Source organism: Schistocerca americana, chromosome 1 (assembly GCF_021461395.2).
Source record: "Schistocerca americana isolate TAMUIC-IGC-003095 chromosome 1, iqSchAmer2.1, whole genome shotgun sequence".
NCBI classification, from domain to species: domain Eukaryota; kingdom Metazoa; phylum Arthropoda; class Insecta; order Orthoptera; family Acrididae; genus Schistocerca; species Schistocerca americana.
The window spans coordinates 364,619,798-364,642,144 of NC_060119.1; the positions used below are offsets into that span (position 1 = coordinate 364,619,798).

At 43.2% G+C, this 22,347-nt stretch overlaps 1 protein-coding gene across 1 annotated transcript in view; it reads left to right on the top strand.

The window, feature by feature from the left end:
- Positions 1 to 22,347, top strand: part of LOC124551039 (uncharacterized PE-PGRS family protein PE_PGRS54-like) — a 76,757-nt gene that overhangs the window by 51,583 nt on the left and 2,827 nt on the right. Inside the window, exons 5-7 of the mRNA XM_047125941.1 lie at positions 3,575 to 3,730; positions 9,989 to 10,063; positions 14,670 to 14,903. Of these exons, the coding sequence (XP_046981897.1) occupies positions 3,575 to 3,730; positions 9,989 to 10,063; positions 14,670 to 14,903 (465 nt within the window). The remainder of the gene's footprint in view (positions 1 to 3,574; positions 3,731 to 9,988; positions 10,064 to 14,669; positions 14,904 to 22,347) is intronic.

Here is a 22,347-nt window from a genome sequence, read left to right on the forward strand (position 1 = left end):
TTTCTCATTGCTGTAACATCATTCGGAGGTGCAGTTCGTCTAATGGCCAGTCAATAATAACTCTGAAGAAAGTCTATTTCAGTTTCTGTTCATCTGCTTCGGCCAGACAGAGATTTTCCATCAGATAGCAACTTTCCTTTCATTTCTCTTCGAAGCTTCCTCAATCTAGGACCCACCCTCTTCTGCACATGTGCACAAAACTCCAATATTGTCACCAAGGTGTCACCATAAACACTAAACTAATTAATTTCATTGAAAGCTTTAGAGTCCCCATTGCCTACATACTTCGTATATCTAACGTTATGAAAGGATATCGACCTCTGAAATATTTGTAGAGCTCCATCACACTCCATACCTACACAGAAACCATCATAATTCTTAGAACACTGATGTTCAATATCTCCTTTAGTGTTAGCATGGCAGGTGTGGCATTACTTAGATAAGCACTCAATATCAACAACTTTTCCACTCTCCAGAGAAGCAGCACTTACAACATCATTCAAGGAACGATGTCCTCGACGTTGCCATGTGCCATCAAGTGCAACAGCAATGTCCCTGGTTCCACTAACATTAACAATTTCTTCTACTGCACGTTTGAAAGATGCTTTAGACACAATTTTCAAGGCACCTAAAAGTATTTTTATGTAGTTGCTGAACCTACTGGGAGGAAGTGGAAGGTCCATCAAACTAAAAAGCGTCTGACCAGCCTTTTCTCCTTTTCCTACTGCAAGCATTGCATACACTATCTTCAAATTCACATCATATGAATTTTGCACAATGTTAGGTCATTTTTGAGGTAGATTTATTGCAGGATCTACACAGAACAACTAATGTTGACGCTAAACCCTTTCTGCTACATTGTTGTTCAGTTATTTCCAGACAGCCTACACCAACACATTGTTTGCATTTCGCCACTTCCTTTATCAAAGAAGATAAGATTCCGAGATCCACAACAACAAATCCACTAGAAACAGCGTCATTGTTAACACAAGAATCTGAACCACCAGGAGGCGTGCCATGTGGGAGTTTCTTCTCTGGATAACGGATACATAGGTTACTTTTGACAGTGTGGCTTAGATTGTTTGTGAATTGGTTACCACGGAATTTCCTTTTATTGAATTTCTTGATGCGTGGCATATTTAGTATTTATTGCACACTAAAGCATATGTACTTCCACAAATATTCGTAGTACCTGGGCAACAAAAATTCTGTAACACGTGAACGAACTGCTTCAGCGAAATAAAAGTAAATACTAGCAAAGATAATCATATACAGACACTAGAAACCTGCACTGTTACCAACATATACAATGTCTCCTATGTATAACCGCTGGAAACAGAAAATTCAGTTATTTTCGAAATAATACTGGGTTTCTGTAACAGAAATAATGGGGGCGTGGTGGCGTACATGACTGTAACTTTAAAATTTAGTAAATATAGGTCATTTATGATTTGAAACCCTATAATATCAATGAAGTCGGGAAAGACTATAGAATTTAATAAAGTCATAAAAAACTCGATTTTTCCACCATTTGTAAGTACCTTGTATTCTTAAGTGAATGGCAGAGTGTTCGTACAGCCACTTTCAACATCTTTCTCGACCGATTTAATTCTCGTTACTGGAAGTCAATGTCACGTGCAATTTTGAAAAATGACTTGATGCATACAGTGTACAAGAGTAATGATTTGATATGATTCATGCAAACGATGTTAACAACAGCAGCTAAAATTAACGACTCAACTTATGGATGTGGTGATGACGTGCCTCGTATATGCTACATGATTAGATTTTGACATGTACTGAAGCATAATTACACTACTGGGCATAAAAATTGCTGCACCACGAAGATGACGTGCTGCAGACGCGAAATTTAACCGACAGGAAGAAGAAGCTGTGATATGCAAATAATTAGCTTTTCAGAGCTTTCACACAAGGTTGGAGCCAGTGGAGACACCTACAACGCGCTGACATGACCAAATTTTCCAACAGCTTCCTCATACACAAACAGCAGTTGACCGGCGTTGCCTGGTGAAACGTTGTTGTGATGCCTCGTGTAAGGAGGAGAAATGCGTACCATCACGTTTCCGACTTTGATAAAGGTCCGATCGTAGCCTATCGCCATTGTGGTTTATCGTATCGCGACATTGCTGCTCGCGTTGGTCGAGATCCAATGACTGTTAGCAGAAAATGGAATCGGTGGGTTCAGAAGGGTAATACGGAACGCCGTGCTCGATCCCAACGTCGTCGTATCACTAGCAGTCGAGATGACAGCCATCTTATCCGCATGGCTGTAACGGATCGTGCAGCCGTCTCGATCCCTGAGTCAACAGATGGGGACGTTTGGCAGACAACAACCATCTGCACGAACAGTTCGACGACGTTTGCAGCAGCATGGACTATCAGCTCGGAGACCATGGCTGCGGTTTCCCTCGACACTGCATCACAGACAGGAGCGCCTGCGATGGTGTACTCAACGACGAACCTGGGTACACGAATGGCAAAACGTCATTTTTTCGGATGAATCCAGGTTCTGTTTACAGCATCATGATGGTCGCATCCGTGTTTGGCGACATTGCAGTGAACGCACATTGGAAGCGTGTATTTGTCAACGCCATACTGACGTATCACCCGGCGTAATGGTATGGGGTGCCATTGGTGACACGTCTCGGTCACCTCTTGTTAGCATTGACGGCACATTGAACAGTGGATGTTACATTTCAGACGTGTTACGACCCGTGGCTCTACCCTTCATTCAATCCCTGCGGAACCCTACATTTCAGTAGGATAACGCACGACCGCGTGTTGCAGGTCCTGTACGGGCCTTTCTGGATACAGAAAATGTTCGACTGCTGCTTTGGCCAGCACATTCTTCAGATGTCTCACTAATTGAAAACGTCTGGTCAATGGAGGCCGAGCAACTGGCTCGTCACAATATGCCAGTCACTACTCTTGATGAACTGTGGTACCGTGTTGAAGCTGCATGGACAGCTGTACCTGTACATGCCATCCAAGCTCTGTTTGACTCAATGCCCAGGCGTATCAAGGTCGTTATTACGGCCAGAGGTGGTTGTTCTGATTTCTCAGGATCTATGCACCCAAATTGCTTGAAAATGTAATCACATGTCAGTTCTAGTATAATATATTTGTGCAATGAATACACGTTTATCATCTGCATTTCTTCTTGGTGTAGCTATTTTAATCGCCAGTAGTATATTTTCACATGGTTGTGACCATACTGCTGAAATTGTAATAATTTTACGGTCAAAAGTTGACTGTATTATTTACAAAACTACTCGATCGTTCGACGTGGCAAGAATGAATTTCTGAAAATTTCCGTTCTAACTATTGTTTCTCTTGTTTTATTATTACGGTCATTTCTGCCGTCAGGTGGAAGTCAAGAAAATATTCTCGCATTCGGAGGAGAAAATCAGTGACAGAAATTGCTCTAACAGAGCAGACTGCAAGGGAAATCAGTATACGAAAGGCGCGCGCTGTGGAATGGTTTTCTTGACCTGTGGCCACGTAGAGCCCTTCCAGTGACTGGAGGTGGTCTGGGCGTCAGTGCGCGTTCCAGGTAGCGACCGCAGCTGCGGGTATAAAGCGCGGGGCGGTGCCAGCCATCGCCAGTCCACGGCTGACCGCGCCATGGCCACCTACTGCACTCCGAGGATCGCCGTCCTGCTCCTGCTGCTGCTGCTGGCTGCCGCCACGGCGCGCCCAGAGCACAAGGGTGAGTCTGCCGCCGCGTCTCGCCGAGACGCGCCTCAGCTTCATACATTCCGCTTAATGGACGTACCCTTTCGCGGCTAAGACCATTCACGAAGTACTACACATACAAATAGGACTGATGCATGAATAGAACCGTATAATCACCGAGGTCGCATTTTGCCCTCTAAGAATGTTCTGTGAGTGACCCTCTGGTCACACGACATACTTCCATGCTGTAGTGAGGTTCGTTTCGTATCTCGTGTCGCAACATCTTATCAAGGCGTTGGGGCGTTCTCTGATCTTTTTCCGTGTTCTTGTCAGTGGGTGTACTTAAACAGGATCCTTAATGTACCCCTGATCGAAAAAGCCGCAAGGTGTTAGGTTAAGCCGACCCTGGGAGGACAACGGAACAGAGGCACGTCATCTTCGCTATTATATTCGATACAGCAGTGTGGAAATCTTCAACTTTTGTAGTCCTGTCTTCCTCAGTTGCGTGTAATATTACGGTATATTGATAATTTTTACTTATGGACAGTCTGACAGTAACTGAATAGAACACAATATTAGTGCCATACGCGTTTCGCCTTTATTTTCTGCAAGGCATCATCAGTGGCAGGTTGCGTGGACAGTTTCTTACACATTACGCTGCTGTTGCATTTTTGGTGTTGCTCTTCTTCTTATGAATGCCAATTTACGGCTTTTTTCCCCACATTCCACAGTGCTATTAACTGAACGCTTGTTTCAATGCGTGCTGTGGAATGCGGGAAAAAAACCGCAAAGTGGCATTCATAAGAAGAAGAACAACACCAAAAATGCAACACGAGCGTAATATGTAAGAAACTGTCCACGCAACCTGCCACTGATGATGCCTTGCAGAAAATAAAGGCGAAACGCGTGTGGCACTAAAATTGTGTTTTATTCAGTTGCTGTCAGACGGTCAATAAGTAAAAATTATCAATATACAGCAGTGTGGAAGTACATCGTTTAGGAAGCAACGAACATCGGTGCTCCACTGAGGGCGTGCCCCGACCTGTTGGAGGATAGAAGTCTCGGAATCAGCTGTCAGTTGTGGAAACAAGCACAACTGAACGTATCAGGGTAAGAGGTCCCTTCCCAGACTCCTCAAGAAGAAAAGCGCCCCATACAGATTCGTCTGTCACATTGCGCAGAAAACATTAGCCCTCGGCGAATTTTGTTCCCGCGCCACAATTTCAGTATGATTTTCAGTACCCCATGCTCTTACAATGTGGCGATTAACTTTTGCAGATAAAAGGAAGGTAGCTTCTTCTCTGAATATCAGCTTCGAGGTGAAATGTTAATCCTCAAGGGCTTCCTGCATTGTGGTGGAAAAACTGAAGGAGCCGACTATTATCTTTCGGTTGCAAACCGCACAGTTTGAAATGCAACCGCCGCTGCAAAACGTTCCAATTGTTTCATTCCGCCTTTCAAGTTAGAGACTTCCTTGCACCGTTGATCTTTTTGCACTACGTAAGAACTTTTCCTAATCCTCCTCACATTTCTATCTGACACACTCTATCGACTAGAACTTTTGTGTTTACGAACACAACTTGTGTCTCTAAATTCTCGATATCAAAGAACATCCTCTATTTACACGACGATCCTTCTCTATATCTCCTTCTGAATGCATACTGCACTGTTATAAAAGATAAACAACCACATATTCTAACATACAAAAACTTGTCGCTGTTTTGCCAAGGAACTACACTCAAAACAGGAACTGTGGACACAAGGCAAACTCGGTGAGTTTACGGTTCTATTCATGCATCAGTCACATCTGTATATGTAATACTTTGGAAAATGTAGCATTTTTAAAACGAGTGAACCGTTTATAGTAGCGCAGCACAATAACGCATTTCGGAACACAATGTTCGTACCATCACATTGTCGACACTCAGATCATATGATTAACGCACTGAAAGCTCAGACAATACATTTCAAGTGCTCATAAAAGGAACACAAATTGGACATCGGATCCTCGCCTTACATTAAAATCGTCCTCTTCTGCGAGCACACGAGAAGCTCCAACTGGACACTTTCGATCCCCACAGATGATGAAAACACGATTACCTGGTACGCGGTTACTGTCTGTGGTGTGATTTTAATGCAAGACGAGGACCCATAGTCTACTGTACTGTTCTGTTTGTTTTGTGAACACTGCAAGTATTTTTAAAAGACAAGAAAAATTTCGCGTAACCAATTACGCTGCTATAGGTATTCTTTTATTTGAAATATAGGCCTATCAATTTACCTGTAATAGAACATTTTATAAATTTTGGTACATTTGTTGTATGACATGTGAGTTACTTATGGATAATATTATGTAAGCCTTATTGAATTTTACACTTTCTATTAATTTTTCCATTTTAATTTTTATGAGTATCGGACGCAAAATATCACCCGTTAAATTGCATGACATACTGAAAATTGCATAGTGCAAATGTTGTTAGAGCTTTTGGTGTTTTAATAGTGAGATCTGAGTGTCGACAAACTGATGATGATATTGCCTCTCGAAACGTGTTTTTTATGTGAAGTGCTGTTAAAGTGGTTGAATGCTAGAAATTATCTACTATGAACTATAATAACATCTAACTCACACTCGAAAAATGGATAAATACATTAAATCAACCACTGTTCTTTATATTTCTGTATTGTGTTTTATTATTTTGGATTAATTTCCCACTTTATCTACTTTATTTGTCCCATATGAATTATATAGTTACGTTCCGCCTAGCCTCTGACTTGGAACAAAGAATGCTCTAAAGTATTTCGTTGGTCCTCTATAGGTATGGTTCTGGGAACATAAGATTCTTGTGTGTTAATAATACACAGAAGACACAAAATAACTTTTCAAATTGTATTGATATTCTTATTTTTATTGCAACATAACTTCACTCCGAGTAAACAGTTGCATTTTTTCTTCTTTTATGCTATTGTTAAACACGGCACATTGTGGTAATACTGATCACTTCGCACTGTAATAGCGATATGGAGCATGTTTGATAATGGCGGACCAGGTAACAAACAGTGTCCTGTTGCTTTCACTGACGAACTAGAACTAACTTCACCGGCATCGCCTCCTTCATCGAAAAGAAGGAGACCAAAAAAGAAAAGAAAGAAAGAATTGCTGTGCGGGGTAGCCGCGCGGTCTGGGGCGCCTTCTCACGGTTCGCGCGGCCGCCCCCGTCGGAGGTTCGAGTCCTCCATGCGTAAGTTAGTTTAATTAGTGTGTAGGACTGGGGACGATGGTCCCATAGAACCTTACCACAAATTTAAAAAAAAAAGAATTCGTAGAGAGTATCAAGAATCGTTTCCCTACTTTAACGGTGGTAGTAAAATATATTTAATACTCAGACATTGACATGTTTTGTTGCTACACAGATATTATACAGTCCAACAATTATCACTATATTGATTATGTTCCAACTTTGTAAAGTATGTAATGTGAAATGAGATAGGTTACGTCATGCCGAAAGATTATACAGCGCAACCTGAAAGTATTGTAAGCTGACGATTTAATAAAAACTGCCATAGTACTACTTTATATTCAGGAATTATTTAATATTACAAAATAATAGCTGGAGATAAATATGAACTCTACTACCAATGAGTGTCGTAATTCGCAGATCTACATAGCACATGAAGTACGATCGATTTCTTATTACACATCTAGTCCGCTGAGGAGAATTCGAAAAATTTCTATCTACATCTGTTCTCCTCAAGCCATCTTACGATATGTGGCGGAGGGCGGAGTGCTTCGAGTACTACTGTCATAATCCCCATCACCACCATGACCTTTCCCTGTTTTCCCTCAACACAATCTCCAATTTCTGTGATTTTTTGCCGTTGTCATTTCGTCACGTGACTGGAAATAATGATTCCCGACTCTTGCTGGAATACACCCTCTCGGAATTTCAAAGGTAAACCTCTCCATGATACACAATGGCTGTCTTGTAGCGCACATGCCAACGTAACCTTTATAATAATGTTTTGACAAATCGATCCATGACCACATTCTGTAGGCTCACTTTTACAAGTCAAGAACGTTGAGGTGGGTGATATCTTCCTATTCCTAGAGCAAAGTAGGAATTTCAAATTTACAATAACGTCGTCAGAAGGAAGCCACTGATATTGCAACAAGTGTTCCGCGCTGCACACTGTGACCACCCCCGTCTCCACCACCTTAGCGGTGCAAACAATTGCAAATAAGAACCCTCTACCTTACGTCAAAGGTGTCAACGATCGAACAGGCAATGTTTCTCATCGAGGAGGCATGGAACGCCTAAACCAGAATGTGGTAAAAACCACCAAGGCTGCTGTAAAAGCTGTCAACATCGCACGTGTACACGAGATACACTGCGAGTGCGGTGCAGCATACAATGGGAAAACCGGAAGGCCTGTTACCGCCCGAATAGCAGAGCTATGTTCGACTGCAGCAGCAAAAGATATCGGTACTAGTGGAATCCCAAATGCGATTTTGGGGAGGCTATTAAGTTTCAGAAAGCCCGAGAACTCGAGAGACAGTCATCTGTGGGCTCGTATACAAACTAAGAAAGGCGACTGAACTTCTGAAGCAGCCTAACAACATGGCAGCCCGCATTGAGACCGCAGGCCACCAGCATCATCGAACAGTGCCGAGAGCAGATTAACAAACAGTGCTTGAAAAGTTGTCGTGGTTGCTCTACGACTAACAGAAGAAAATCTCTGTTCCATATAGCCTGCCACGTCCCCTCCCCGCCGGCCGGGGTGGCAGAGCGGTTCTAGGCGCTACAGTCTGGAACCACGCGACCGCTACGGTCGCAGGTTAGAATCCTGCCTCTGGCATGGATGTGTGTGATGTCCTTAGCAGCATCGCGGTTCCGGACTGAAGCGCCTAGAACCTCTCGGCCATAATGGCCGGATGATCCTCCAGTCCTCTCAGCTGTAACGGAATACTCCTCTCCATCTCGGGACTCCGCTTCACCACGTCGCATCCTTCCCCCCCAGCAGCTTTCCTCCCTCACTTTCCAAACGCTTGGCCAACGGTTCCTCCCTGCTCCACCCTACATCCATTCAAAAGCACTCTCCCTCCAACAATCCTCCTCACCTAACGGTCATCTACTGTAATTTCAGTAAAGTTAAGTGCTTCGTTTCTGTTTTTCATTGAAATTATTTTAAAAAAGGTCGTAATTTACATAAATCTTCAGTGACAAACGTCTGTTATAAAAGCTTTAGAAACAAAATTATTTAATATTTTTAATGTTTTGGTGGAGTACGTGTATTTTATAAATGCACTCCGCCGAAACGGGGCAATGTTGCGCTGCCACCCGGTCCTCGCCTTGATGGACGATAGAATGAAACATAAACAACAACAAAATCAGTGGTGGCTAAATCAGCCTACATCCTGACACAGGTCGCTGTAACATGACCGAAACGTCGGTTCTTTTAGCATTTTAAGTATTTTGTTAAACGGCCTTCCTGCAGTGGTGACACAGGTGCCTTTCAGATCGCCGAAGTGAAGTGCTGTGTGTGTGTGTTTGAGGTTTACGGGCGCTAAACAGCTTGGTCATCAGCGCCCAGTGAAATGCTATAGGGCATGGGTCGCGCATGGGTGGGTGACCGTCCGGGTCTGCTGAGGGCTGTTGGCAAGCAGGGTGCACTCAGCCCTTTTGTAGCCAACTGAAGAGCTACTTGACTGAGAAGTAGCAGCTCTGGTCACGAAAGCTGATAACGGACGGGAGAGTGGTTTGTTGACCACATGCCCCTCCATATCCTCATCCAGTCACGCCTAATGGCTGAGGATGACTCGGCGGCCGGTCGGTACCTTTGGGCCTTCCGAGGACTTTTAGTAAAGGACGCAGCACTACGTTCAGAAAGATTTTATTGAAAATAAAGTAAGTAAGTCCACTGCAGAAAAGATATTTCTGTCGATCACGTAAACAAAGCTAGTGAGACATGTTTCTGATGGAAATCAGTTGAATGCAAAATTGCTAATGTTCTGTAAAGTATTTTACGGTTTTTCCCACTATGGTTACATAATGCAGTACCGGCTATGTCTGAGCTATTCGTGGTGGCTGTTGTTTCGTTACACATCCACTGAACATATTAATAGTGCCTGATACAACTGATTATTTCTGTGGAACGCAAAACTGGTCTCGGACGTCATACAGCGGCGTACGGAGAGGCAGAGGGAAGGAATTACGGCAGAAAGAGTGCCGCCGCGTGCAGTCGCGATTACGCAAAGGCCAGGCTTTGATGTTGTTGTGGTGTTGTGTTGTTGCAGGCGGCGTCAAGGGCGTGAAAGGCATCGCGGCTGGCGTCGGACGTCCCTCAGGCAGCGGATCCCTATCTGGTGACGGTAAGTGTCTGCTTATAGGCAGCCGCAATTCGTGACGCCTGAACGGAACCGCAAAGAACAGAAAAAGAAACGAATTTTATTCCTCGTGTCCACATCGTTGTAGTGTTCGTGTATTCTTGTCGCCAGCTGTAACAAAATGTATGAAATCGACATCTCTCTCTCTCTCTCTCTCTTTCTGTAGGCCTATGTATGTATCCATCGGGTGATCAAAAAGTCAGTATAAATTTGAAAACTTAATAAACCACGGAATAATGTAGATAGAGAGGTAAAAATTGACACACATGCTTGGAATGACATGGGGTTTTATTAGAACCAAAAAAACAATGTATTGCTAGACGCGTGAAAGATCTCTTGCGCGCGTCGTTTGGTGATGATGGTGTGCTCAGGCGCCACTACCGTCATGGTTGGCCTCCCAGGTCCCCAGACCTCAGTCCGTGCGATTATTGGCTTTGGGGTTACGTGAAGTCGCAAGTGTATCGTGATCGAGTGACATCTCTAGGGATGCTGGAAGATAACATCCGACGCCAATGCCTCACCATAACTGCGCACATGCTTTACAGTGCTGTTCACAACATTATTCCTCGTCTACAGCTATTGATAAGGAATAATGGTGGACATATTGAGCATTTCCTGTAAAGAACATCATCTTTGCTTTGTCTTACTTTGTTATGCTAATTACTGCTATTCTGATCAGATGAAGCGCCATCTGTCGGACATTTTTTGAACGTTTGTATTTTTTTTTTGGTTCTAATAAAACCTCATGTCATTCCAAGCGTGTGTGTCAATTTCTACCTCTCTATCTACATTATTCCGTGATTTATTGAGTTTTCAAATTTATACTGACTTTTTGATCACGCGGTATTTCTGTAACGGTCGTAATCGGTCGTGTAAGAATTTTTTGTTGGAGCACCTGGAGTTACCATTCACATAAAACTAGTACTGACAGTCATGGATGCATTGTGTGTTAGGAGAAATGTTGGACTAAATAATACATGTAGTGTTGCACGATGTGAGTATTGCAGCCTGTCCTTTCAGTATGTGCGTGATAGAGAGGTGAACCCTGCAGTGCTCCTTTTTCTGATGAAACCTAGTTACATTTGTCGCGGAACGTGATCTGGCAGAGCACATTGGTGTTTTGAAAAGTTTCTGCACTAACACCGAGAGCCTGTGCATGTTGTGAAGACTCGAGTGCGAAGGGCAATTACTTCCACATAAATTTTCGGACCGATCTTTTTCCACCAAACACTAATTTATAGCGGCTATGTGAACCAATAAAATTGTTCAGCCGCGTCAAGGGGTTTAAAATCCATGAGCTCTCGGCCGATTGTTAAGGGGCTGCTGCTGACCTTCTTAAACAGCCGCGCTGACTCCTGTGACGTCACTGGTGCTCACTCTAGCATCATTTACGGTAATGTTTTCGTTGCTCACCCACCGCGCCCTCTTCACACTTCCCATGGCTACCTCTCAGGCTCTCCTTCTTTGTGATAACACCTTAATAAAGCCGGCAGCCTGGAGCTAAGCACAGCTTTGGACCCGGTCATCGAATGGTTGAAGCGGGCGCGGCGGGGCGCAATGAAAACAATACTGCATGTGTGGCTGACATGAGCACCAACTGGCGTCACAAAAGGAGAGCTGCTGTATAAGGACGGCAGTAGCAGATACACAATAGTCGCCGCTGACAATAACCGACGAGCACTCACCGAAAGCTCGTGCATTTTAAACCCTTGACACTCCTGGAACCGCGAGAAAATTTTGCCAATTCGCATAGGCCGCGAACCCATGAGTTCATGTATACTGCAACCTTTTCTTTTCTTCAGAGAACTAAAGGAAATACTTGTGACTATTTCATGCATGACAATGGAACTGAACACATTGTCAATACAACTATGACTGTTTTCCCATGTGTTTTTGATGATATGAATAATCCTATTTCACGATCAACCTCTCCATCGTGTGCAGACTGCAGTATTCAGTTGCAATACTGGTGCTCAACAACAATACATGAGAACTGGTCAGTCGATACACTACCGCCAATCTGCAAGTTCCAATTTCAGTTAGTGCTCATTTCTGTAAGTAAATGCTACTGACGTGCTAAAATATGGAAAGGTTTTTCAGGACCGTTCCTAATTGGTCTGCCTTATTCTTGTTAAACTGCCCGAACAATTGCCCGGTGCATCAGGCGGTGTTCGCAGTCACAGACTGCCTACGACAGTATCTAAATACCGCCGAACCCAGGAACCAGCGCTTGCAATGAACGTGAAGTACCCTGTAAATATTCAGAATTGCTATGCTGAAGAAGCAATGGCGGAATAAAAGAAAGGTTCATAAGTAGGTTGAAATTCAGGGTGAAAGGATATCAATGGTAAGATTTGATGATACTGTAAAAGTGAAGAATTACAGTACGTAAACAAGAAGACGCTTCTGGGTTATCCATAATCGGACACTAGCACATTTCAGATATAGCTTATGCATTCGCCCCTAACATTAATCCGTCAGAATTATTAATGGAAGGACATTTCATTAACTACATTTAAAATTACTCAGTAAATGTCTGAAAATGGCCTTGTAAGCCGAAAACCGATTTACACAATAAAAGTAATACTGTGGAACAAAAGCAAACTGGTGCTTCTCATTTATTATACATTTAAAAGGAATTTACAGTCTTCATAACAGGTTGAAATTATGTCAGCATCTGACAGGATCTTAACAGTATTTCTCTCTCGCATAACACATCACCGTATAGTACCGCATAAAGAACAAAATCGCCGAGGGCAGAATTGTTATTTTCTACCACGCTGTTAGCAAGTAACGAAAACAGCAGGGGAGCTGTTTACTTTCTCGATGACTCTCTGCTCGAGTCAGCCGGAGTGGCCGAGCGGTTAAAGGCGCTACAGTCTGGAACCGCACGACCGCTACGGTCGCAGGTTCGAATCCTGTCTCGGGCATGGATGTGTGTGATGTCCTTAGGTTAGTTAGGTATAAGTAGTTCTAAGTTCTAGGGGACTTATAACCACAGCAGTTGAGTCCCATAGTGCTCAGAGCCATTTGAACCATTTTTGAACTCTCTGTTCGAATAGCCTGCATTCTGAATTCCAACAAAGTCGCAGTTCATTAGCGTGGATTGTGTACTCCGTCTTAAGATTTTTAATGTTGAAGTTTTCCGAAACCCTCCAAAAGTCCATATGTATTTTCGAGGGAGCGACAGTTAGTGACCAATAGCAAATCAACGCCAAGAACATTACTTCAAGTATATCTGCCGACGTCACAAGCACAAAATCAAGAGTGAGAAAACGAGTAATTCAGTAAACAAGGGTCGTCCATTTGAAAGGCTTAGGTAGTCCAATATTAGAACCAGAGTTTAACATAGCTATGGAGGACTTGCTGTAAAATAATGCAGAAGAAAGAGAAAACGGGCGTTCGGAATTTGATAGAAGTGGCAACTAGTCAATATTCAAGCTGGTCTGTAGAATCTATGAGGTGGTAGATGTACCATCAGACATCCAGAAAAATATCATACACACAATTCCAAAGATAGCAAGGAGAGATAAGTGGGAGAACTATCGCACAGTCGACTTAACAGCTTACGACAGTGTAAACTCGTGCAGTTCCGAAATAGTGAAAAAATATTGTCAATTTATAAGGAAAGATGGTAACGTGCAATACATACAAGAACCAAGAGGTAACGATAAGAACAGAAGATCAAAAATGGAGTGTTCGGATTGTAAAGGGTATAGTTCACGGCTGAAGCCTTTCTCCCGTGCTGTTCAGTATCTACGCTAAGGAAGCATTGGCGGAAATAAAAAAAAAGGTTCATGAGTAGGCTGAAGTTCAGGGTGAAAGGATATCGATGATAAGATATGATGATACTGTAAAAGTGAAGAAGAATTACAGGACGTGTTGAATGGTATGAACAGATTAATGCGTGCATAATGTGCACTGAAAGTAAACCAAAGAAAGACGAAAGTAATGAGGAGTATCAGAAATGGAATTAGCTCTAACTTGACACCAGAATTTGGTAATGCGTAAGCAGACGAATTTTGTTAGCCTGGAAAGAAAATAACACGTGACAGACGAAGCAAGGAGGAGGCAAAAAGCAGAATAGTACAAGGGAGGGGACCGTTCCTGGCCCAAAACAAGTATCGAACATCGCCCTTAACCTGACAAATAAATTTGTGAAGCCGTTCGTTTGGAGCACAGCGTTGTATATTAGTGAGTAATGGGTTGTGGGAAATCGGAAAAGAAGACAAGCGACGGGTTTGAAATTTGATACTATAGTAAGGTGAGGAGTGATGAACTTCTTCGCAGAATCGGTGAAGAAAAGAACATGTACAGAGCATTGACAAGAAGAAGAAACAAAAGATATTAACTTATATGGTACTAGAAGGAGCGGGTAAAAACCGTCATGGAAGACAGAGACTTAAATTTATCCAACAGCTAATTGAGAACTTAAGGTACAAGTGCTGTTCTGAGACGACAAGATTGCCACAAGAAAGGAACTGGTGGTGCGCCGCTTCAAATCAGTCACAAGACTGCTGACTTAAAATAAGAGGCTGACAACCGTATACACTTACTGACGGTGTTTACTTTTCTCCGCTGTGTGGCACAGCTGCGTGGGCGGGCTCTGGCAGTTCCTCCAAGTCGTCGTCGTCCTCGTGGTCGTCGGGCGGAGGCTCCGGCAGCGCCAGCGGCAGCCAGTCGGGCAGCAGCTCCTCCTCCTTCGGCACTGGAGGCTCCAGCAGCAACGCCGGCTCCTCCTCCTCCGCGGGCTCTCTGGGAGGCGCCGGCGGCTCAGCCTCTGGAAGCCACAGCGGCAGCCACGCCGGATCTGCGTCCGGGTCAGGTGAGAGTACACTCCAGTACACACTCTTACTTCTCCACTGGCTTCCAGAGTGCCAAATGTGGGCGAACTGCCCAAAGCTCTTTGCTGAGGTCCTCGCCCACTGGTGGACAATAGAATTAGACTGCGCGGCTGCTGTCCGTACGGAGGATCTGGCCTCTGAACGGCCACGATGATAGCAGGCTTCTAATAGTCAATTTTTCCTAGATACTTTTATTTCTCGCTTCCTACATACAAACGCTGGTAATTCTAAGACCTTTTCGCTTGAAAATTTCTTAATTTTCAATTAATAGGAGTACTGCACAATTTCTGTATTGGTCACTATGTAAGAAGCCACCTGTTCATAAAACAATGACTTTGTTTGACGCGTTTCGGGCAGAATCCGTTCTCAGATCGTCCTCAAACCAGATGTACATAGCAAATGACAGAAAATGTAGCTACAGAAAAAATATACAAGAGTACGAAATTACTAGTACCGTCAAAATTAAACAGCTGTAATACACATCATGAACATCGTGGTGAGATATATATAAAGACAGTACGTAACAAACAGCGATATCGTGACAGACTAGCTGACTAGTTACAACGCGATAACCGTGAAGATAATTTAAGCCACCATAGGACGGTGATGAATACAAAAGCAGTGCCACGTAGCGACAAAGGCAGAATTTTTTTATATTTCATAATGAAATGTAGTATATAAAATTAAACTTTTACAAAGTGCGAATAATAAAATGAGAGAAGAACAGAAATTTACAGTTATGTAAAAAATGCCATCGACAAAAAAGGCTCACATGTAAAATTACCAATAAACACAATAAAAATTTCAGAACAGTTACATAAATTCAAGGCAGGAAGGCAGTTTAATAAGATACAATAAAATATAAATAATAAAAGCTGTCGCAAGATAGGGTAAGAACTCAAACCCTTGCAGTGTTAGATGAGGAACATCGTCCAAGTAAAACCCAATAAAAGATGAAATAAATAATTCTTTCTTTCTCTTACGGCACAGTCCCGCAGCGATCGCAGGGTCGGCGTGGTTACAACGGATTTGGCAGTGTTAGTTGGAGGGGTGGCCGGATGCCCTTCCTGCCGCCACCCCATAACCCCCAGGACGGAATCAGTGTACCCCAACTGTCTGCGTCTGGTGTACGAGTAAATCGTGAAATAGTGCGGACGTGTTTCAAATGTTTGCGACTCGTCTAACTGAAGCAGAACGTGGGGACCAGCCCAATATTCATCTATCGGGATGTGGAAAAACGCCTAAAAACCACATCCAGGCTGGCCTGCACACCGGCCTTCGTCGTTAATCCGGCGCGCCTACCCGAGTCCAGGAAGCAGCGCCTTAGCGCCATCGGCTACCCTGGCGGGTTAAAAGATAAAATAAAGAATGTAATAATGAAAGACCATAGTAACACAAAGAAACACAGAGGGTGTAATATAATTTACAAAATCATTAAGCTAAGCGGTGACAACCTATTTAGTACATGAGCATTAATTATAACATTTGACACCAAAGATGCTGGGGAATCGAACCCTCAAGAAGTACATATAACATAATTGATAAGTATGAAAAACAGCTGGGTGGAGGTAGAGGTATAAAGAATGGGGTAATACATGCGGAAACGCTTGAAATTAATGGTCCAGTATTTTACTGAATATTTAAAAGAACCACTTGCGTCTAGACGACAGCTGTTCGTTTAAAATGCGCCTAGTTTAAAATGCGCCTCGTGCATATAGTTTGTAATTCCTCTAATACATCCAACTCACGCTCTTTTGGCTGAACGTGAGTATCTGCACTCCTCTCTCTATGAGTAACATAAGCTGCCCCTCTCACGACTTAAACTGTCTTCCTGGTTATCGCGTTATAGCTAGTGAGTCAGTCTGTCGTGACAGCTTGTTTGTCACTTGTGTCTTTATATATCATATCACCAGATGCTCACGATGTGTATTTTAGCTGTTTAATTTTGACGGTACCTGTAGTTTTACCTGTAGCTTCATACTCGTGAATATTATTTGTATAGTTACGTTGTCTGCTATATGCTATGTATTTCTGGTTTGCACACCAGCTGACAATGGGTTCTACCCGGAACGCGTCAAATGGTCACTGGCTTATCAGCTGGTGGTTTCTTACTTAGTGGCAAATATACGAAATGTGCAGTACTCCTATTCATTTGCAATATGGTCACATTCTTCCTACGTGACCTTATGTCATAATTGTATGTGTAAAATGCTGCAGTGAGGTGAAACCAAAAACAGTAGGCAATGGCCACAGGTTCGACTCGCCCTCTCCTTGCAGGGAACGGTAACGGTGCAGCCGGTCGCAGCTACACGAGTTGCCGTCAAGGCACTCAAATGAAAGGGAGACAAATGGGAAAAAGTAGATAAACTGTTTATTATTTCGAAGATAATCGCCATAACTGTTAATACTTTCATCCCACTGTCAGAAGAGACGATCAGTGGCTTCATAGAAAGATATTTGCCGTTGCCTACGCGACTATGATTGCACACAAGCGCGTACCTCTTCGTCCGAAGCAAATTGACTTGCTTCAAGACTCCAGAAATATTGAAGTCGCATGAGATAGATCGGGACTATATGGAGAAGTGTAATCGCTTTCCAGTGAAACGTGTGCAGCATAGTCGAAACAGCCGTGGCACCGTGTGGGCGGACATTATCCTGCAACAGAATGATGCCGTTCGTCAACATTCCCGGGCGTTGATGGCGCACTTCAGTTTTTGCAAAGTGTCCAGGAACCCTGGCGCGTTAATAGTAACACCTTTTTCCAGAAAAGCAATTAGCAGCGGGCCCTTACACTCAAAGAAAAGGGTCATCATGAGTTTCCTGGAGGTGGCGTTCTTGTTGTTTCGCCTACGCTCAGAAGTTTCACTGGGAAGTATTTAAATATCAGCTATAAAGTCCTGATTTTCTTCATGCGATATCCATGTTTTTGGAGTCCCAAAGGAAAACACTCGTAGCTGTCGATCTGTTTCGAACGAAGAGATGCACGCTTACGTACAATCAGAGTTCCATAGGCAACATCAAACATGTTTCCACGGAAACATACCTGTATTGGTCTCCGCTACTCGATGAGATTTTGGAAGGAAAAAGTAATCACCTGTGTACTATCCCTGATTAAAGACTGCTACACAAGGTGAGCTAGCTGAGGTTAGGAGAGACGCGAAATGCAAACTTCAACATGACACTGACAGGCGGTCGACCGTCTCAAATTTGGCGCAAGTATCGTGACGCAGATTGAACTGCCTGTTCAGAAAACATGATGTTTCAAGGGTTAGTATCTCTTTTGTTTACCTTCCTCCGAAGTGGAAACCAAACCTGTTTCACACATTTGCGAATGCGGCAGAACTATACACTGAGCGCTTATCTCCTTCAGGTGTCTCCTCTAGGGCATGTCCCTTGCTTGCCGTTTTATGGTGAAAATGACATTAATATTTGGCACCCGTGTGGCGCTTGATAGGGACACGTTGACAGTTGCTGTTTTTCCTTCGACGGAATGAGCATCCCCCGCTTGTATGCCAGTACTCAGCATTCCTAAGCCTAAAAGGCGGCAGTGTTACGAATTTGCACTAGCGGAATCTAGCAAACATGCTGTCACGTCATGTATAACACAGCCGGGTCACCAGAAACCTCGACGTAGTCAGTCCGGCGGCCAGACCAGGTTATCTAGGGATAAAAGCGGAACAACAGTCAGAGCGCCTGAGGTTTTACTGTTTGTCTATCACTGTCGGCGAGCGCTTCTAGTTTCGCCTCTCAGTTTCCCCCAAGTTAAAACTGTCGGCTGTTGTAAGCTAAGATAGTATATCTTTGACACTGCAGATGTTGTTTATTAATGGACAAGCTTATGATTACCTCTTCATCTCTCCATTCTGAAGTGAAACATTTTATGTGAAGCATTACGTACATAATCAAGACTCTTTTATTGCATTTTTGAAGCCTCTGGTCACAGAAATGGTATCACAACCGGTTTTGACTTCTTAAAAAGTCAGCATCACACGGTCCTTTTAAAAAGACAAGAGATAATCAAATACTAAGAAACTACACAACAACCTCAACCAAACTTCTGCCTACATCTACACGCATTTGAAAAAGTTACGTAGTAGTTTGTCACGTACAACTGAGAACTGTCGAGACAGAGAGGGACGCTCACTATGTGAACGTATTCTGATCGGTGCAACAGAAGACTACAGTTAATGCATGAGAGCATAAATCTTACACCTTTCAAAACGCAAACATGAAGTTGAAAATATTAATGCAATTGATTCGTCTCGATGGTCTATGGATCCACCACATTCAGAGTGGATCTCCTGTGGCAATCTCTAAGTAGCGAGCATGAAGGACTATGGACAGGGACTGCGGATAGGTGGCACTCGGTGGGAATGTGGGTCGGCCGAGAGGTACGCCGAAGTAGTCCGCGCAGTTGCGATAAACCAGGTGCCCCGGTGGCGCAGTAGTTAACACAACTACCCTATTAAGTGGGAGATCCCGGCCCGGCACACATTTTCACTTGCCGCTGCTGATGCCGCACAACGTCCTGATGCAGCTGATATCTATAATCTCTTCCCTTTCCTTTTCTTTGGCCCCCGTCCTCCTTCAATTTACATAATCAAAATAGAAAATTGATTTTGGGTGGGATATTTCACTTCAAAGTAAATAACTGACCGAAATTACGTAAATACAAGTGTAGCAAGTTCGACACTCACATGGGTTGGATGCCACTGAACAAAAAAATGGTTCAAATGGCTCTGAGCACTATGGGACTCAACTGCTGTGGTCATAAGTCCCCTAGAACTTAGAACTACTTAAACCTAACTAACCTAAGGACATCACACACATCCATGCCCAAGGCAGGATTCGAACCTGCGACCGTAGCGGTCGTGCGGTTCCAGACTGTAGCGCCTTTAACCGCTCGGCCACTGCGGCCGGCTGCCACTGAACAGTCGGTGTGAAACACATGTTACGTGAAGATACAGATAGCAAGTCCGAACCGTCAAAAAAAGAAACCCTAATAAAATAAAGAGTAAAAAAACAAATAAAACACACCATAACAGATTAAAAATTATTTAAAATAAAGAGATTTTTGTTATTTTCATAACTGGTGTCGTGGTTTTTTAGTTAATGAAACGTACTCTAAGTTCTTCAAGTGTCTCTAAACGTACTTTTTAGAAATTTAATGCTATCTGTCAGGATGGGAGTGTATCATTACATGCGTCTTAAGCAGCCACTAACATCGTGGAGAGCTGATCATCTAGAAGTGAAGTTACACATACCGTGAAGAGCCAAAGACACTGGTACTCCTGCGTTATATCGTGCATGGTCCCCGCGAGCACGCAAAAGTGTCGCGACACGACAGGCAATGGACTAATGTCTGAAGTAGTGATGGAGGGAACTGATACCATGAATCCTGCAGGGCACTCCATTAATCGGTAAAAGTATGTGGGGGTGGAGATCTCTCCTGAACAGCACGTTGCTCAATAATGATCATGTCTGGGGAATTTGGTGGCCAGCGGAACTGTTCAAACTCAGAAGAGTATTCCTGGAGCCAGTCTGTAGCAATTCTGCTCGCATGGGGTGTCGCATTGTCCTGCTGCAATTGCCCAAGTCCTTCGGAATACACAATGGACATGAATGGATGCAGCAGATCAGAAAGGATGCTTGCATACTTGTCACCTATCAGAGTCGTATCTAGACGTGTCAGTGTGTCCCATACCACTCCAACTGTAAACGCCCCACACCACACAGAGCCTCCACCAGCTTGAAAAATCTCCTGCTGACATGCAAGCTTCCATGGATTCATGAGGTTCTCTCCATACTCGTACACGTACTTCGGCTCGAAACAATTTCAAAAGAGACTCATCCATGCAGGCAACATGTTTCCAGTCATCAACAGTCCGATCTCGGTGTTGACGGGCCCTGGCGAGGCGTAAAGCTTTGTGTCACGCAGTCGTCGAGGGTACGCGAGTGGGCCATCAGCTTCGGAAGCCCATATCGATGATATTTCGTTGAATGGTTCGCAATCTGATACTTATTGATGCTCCAGCATTGAAATCTGCAGCAATTTGCTGAAGGCTTCCACTTCTGCCACGTTGAACGATTCTCTTCAGTCATCGTTGGTCCCGTTCTTACTGGATCTTTTTCTGCTCGCAGCGATGTCGGATATTTGATGTTCTACTGGATTCCTGATATTCACGGTACACTGGTGAAATGGTCGTACGGGAAAATCCCTTCATCGCTACCTCGGAGATGATGTACACCATCGTTCGTGCGCCGACTGTAACACCACGTTCAAACTCACTTAAATCTTGATAACCTGCCATTGCAGCAGCAGAAACTGATATAAAAACTGGGTCAGACACGTGTTGTCTTATATAGGCGTTGCCGCCCGCAGCGCCGTATTCTGTTTACATATTTCTCTATTTAAATACACGCCCTTACCTTTGGCGCTTCAGTGTATTTGTTCTATCGTATTCTTCCTCTTTTGTTTTTATTGATTAGCAAATGTTGGCGGGGAATATTGATGGCCGTGTGGTAAGCACTGAAATCCGCCCTCTGTGGGAGTCAAGAGGTCTGAAGAAAGCAATGTGGTAAAAATTAATGTTTCTTGTACATCCAATTAAACAACTTCAATATTTTACATCTGAGTAGCATCAACATAACCCAGTTTTATACTTACTGGCGGTTTATACGTTAGTAGCTACAGAATTAAAAAATATAAGTTCCATTATATGTACTTTTCCGGAAGACAGACAACTCACTACCACGTTTCTGATCATAGTTTGCCGACGCTCTCAGTGTAAGTTGCATTCATTCACTGGTCACAGAGTTACAGAAAAAATCAAGAGATTTTGTCTCAACTACGAGTTTATTTAAGACAGTTTCATATAAAAGTTTTTAATTTGGCTACAGGGTCGTACAATGTGGATTAATTAAGAATTAGGGAGCACATTGCGAATTGGTTAAACGTTGTGAACAGTAATATTTCGAGCATATTTTACCGTCGCAAGTTCAAAATATTTACATTTACCTATCGTTGTGATCGTATAAAGAATTTTAATATTTAAATGAGTTTATTATTCTGATGAAATGCAAGCAGATATTAAGTGCAGTTTGATAGCGATTTTAATAATTAAACCAGCAACTCATCACCTTCATTGACACAATACATTTTGTGCATGCTTCCTGTATGTCGTGTAATCGAATGTGTTTTAGAGAGAGCATACTTCTCTATGTCACTCAGTGGGACTAATACTTGTCCCCAAATGCTAACTGCACGATGAATATTTGTTACATATCGATATTTTAAATTATAATCCTAAGAACTACTGATTATTTATGAATACTTACCTGACCTATGGTAGCAGTTTCAGATATGGTAAGAAAAAACGAGGATAATGGAATGTAGTCGAATAAAGTCGAGTGATGCTGAGGGAA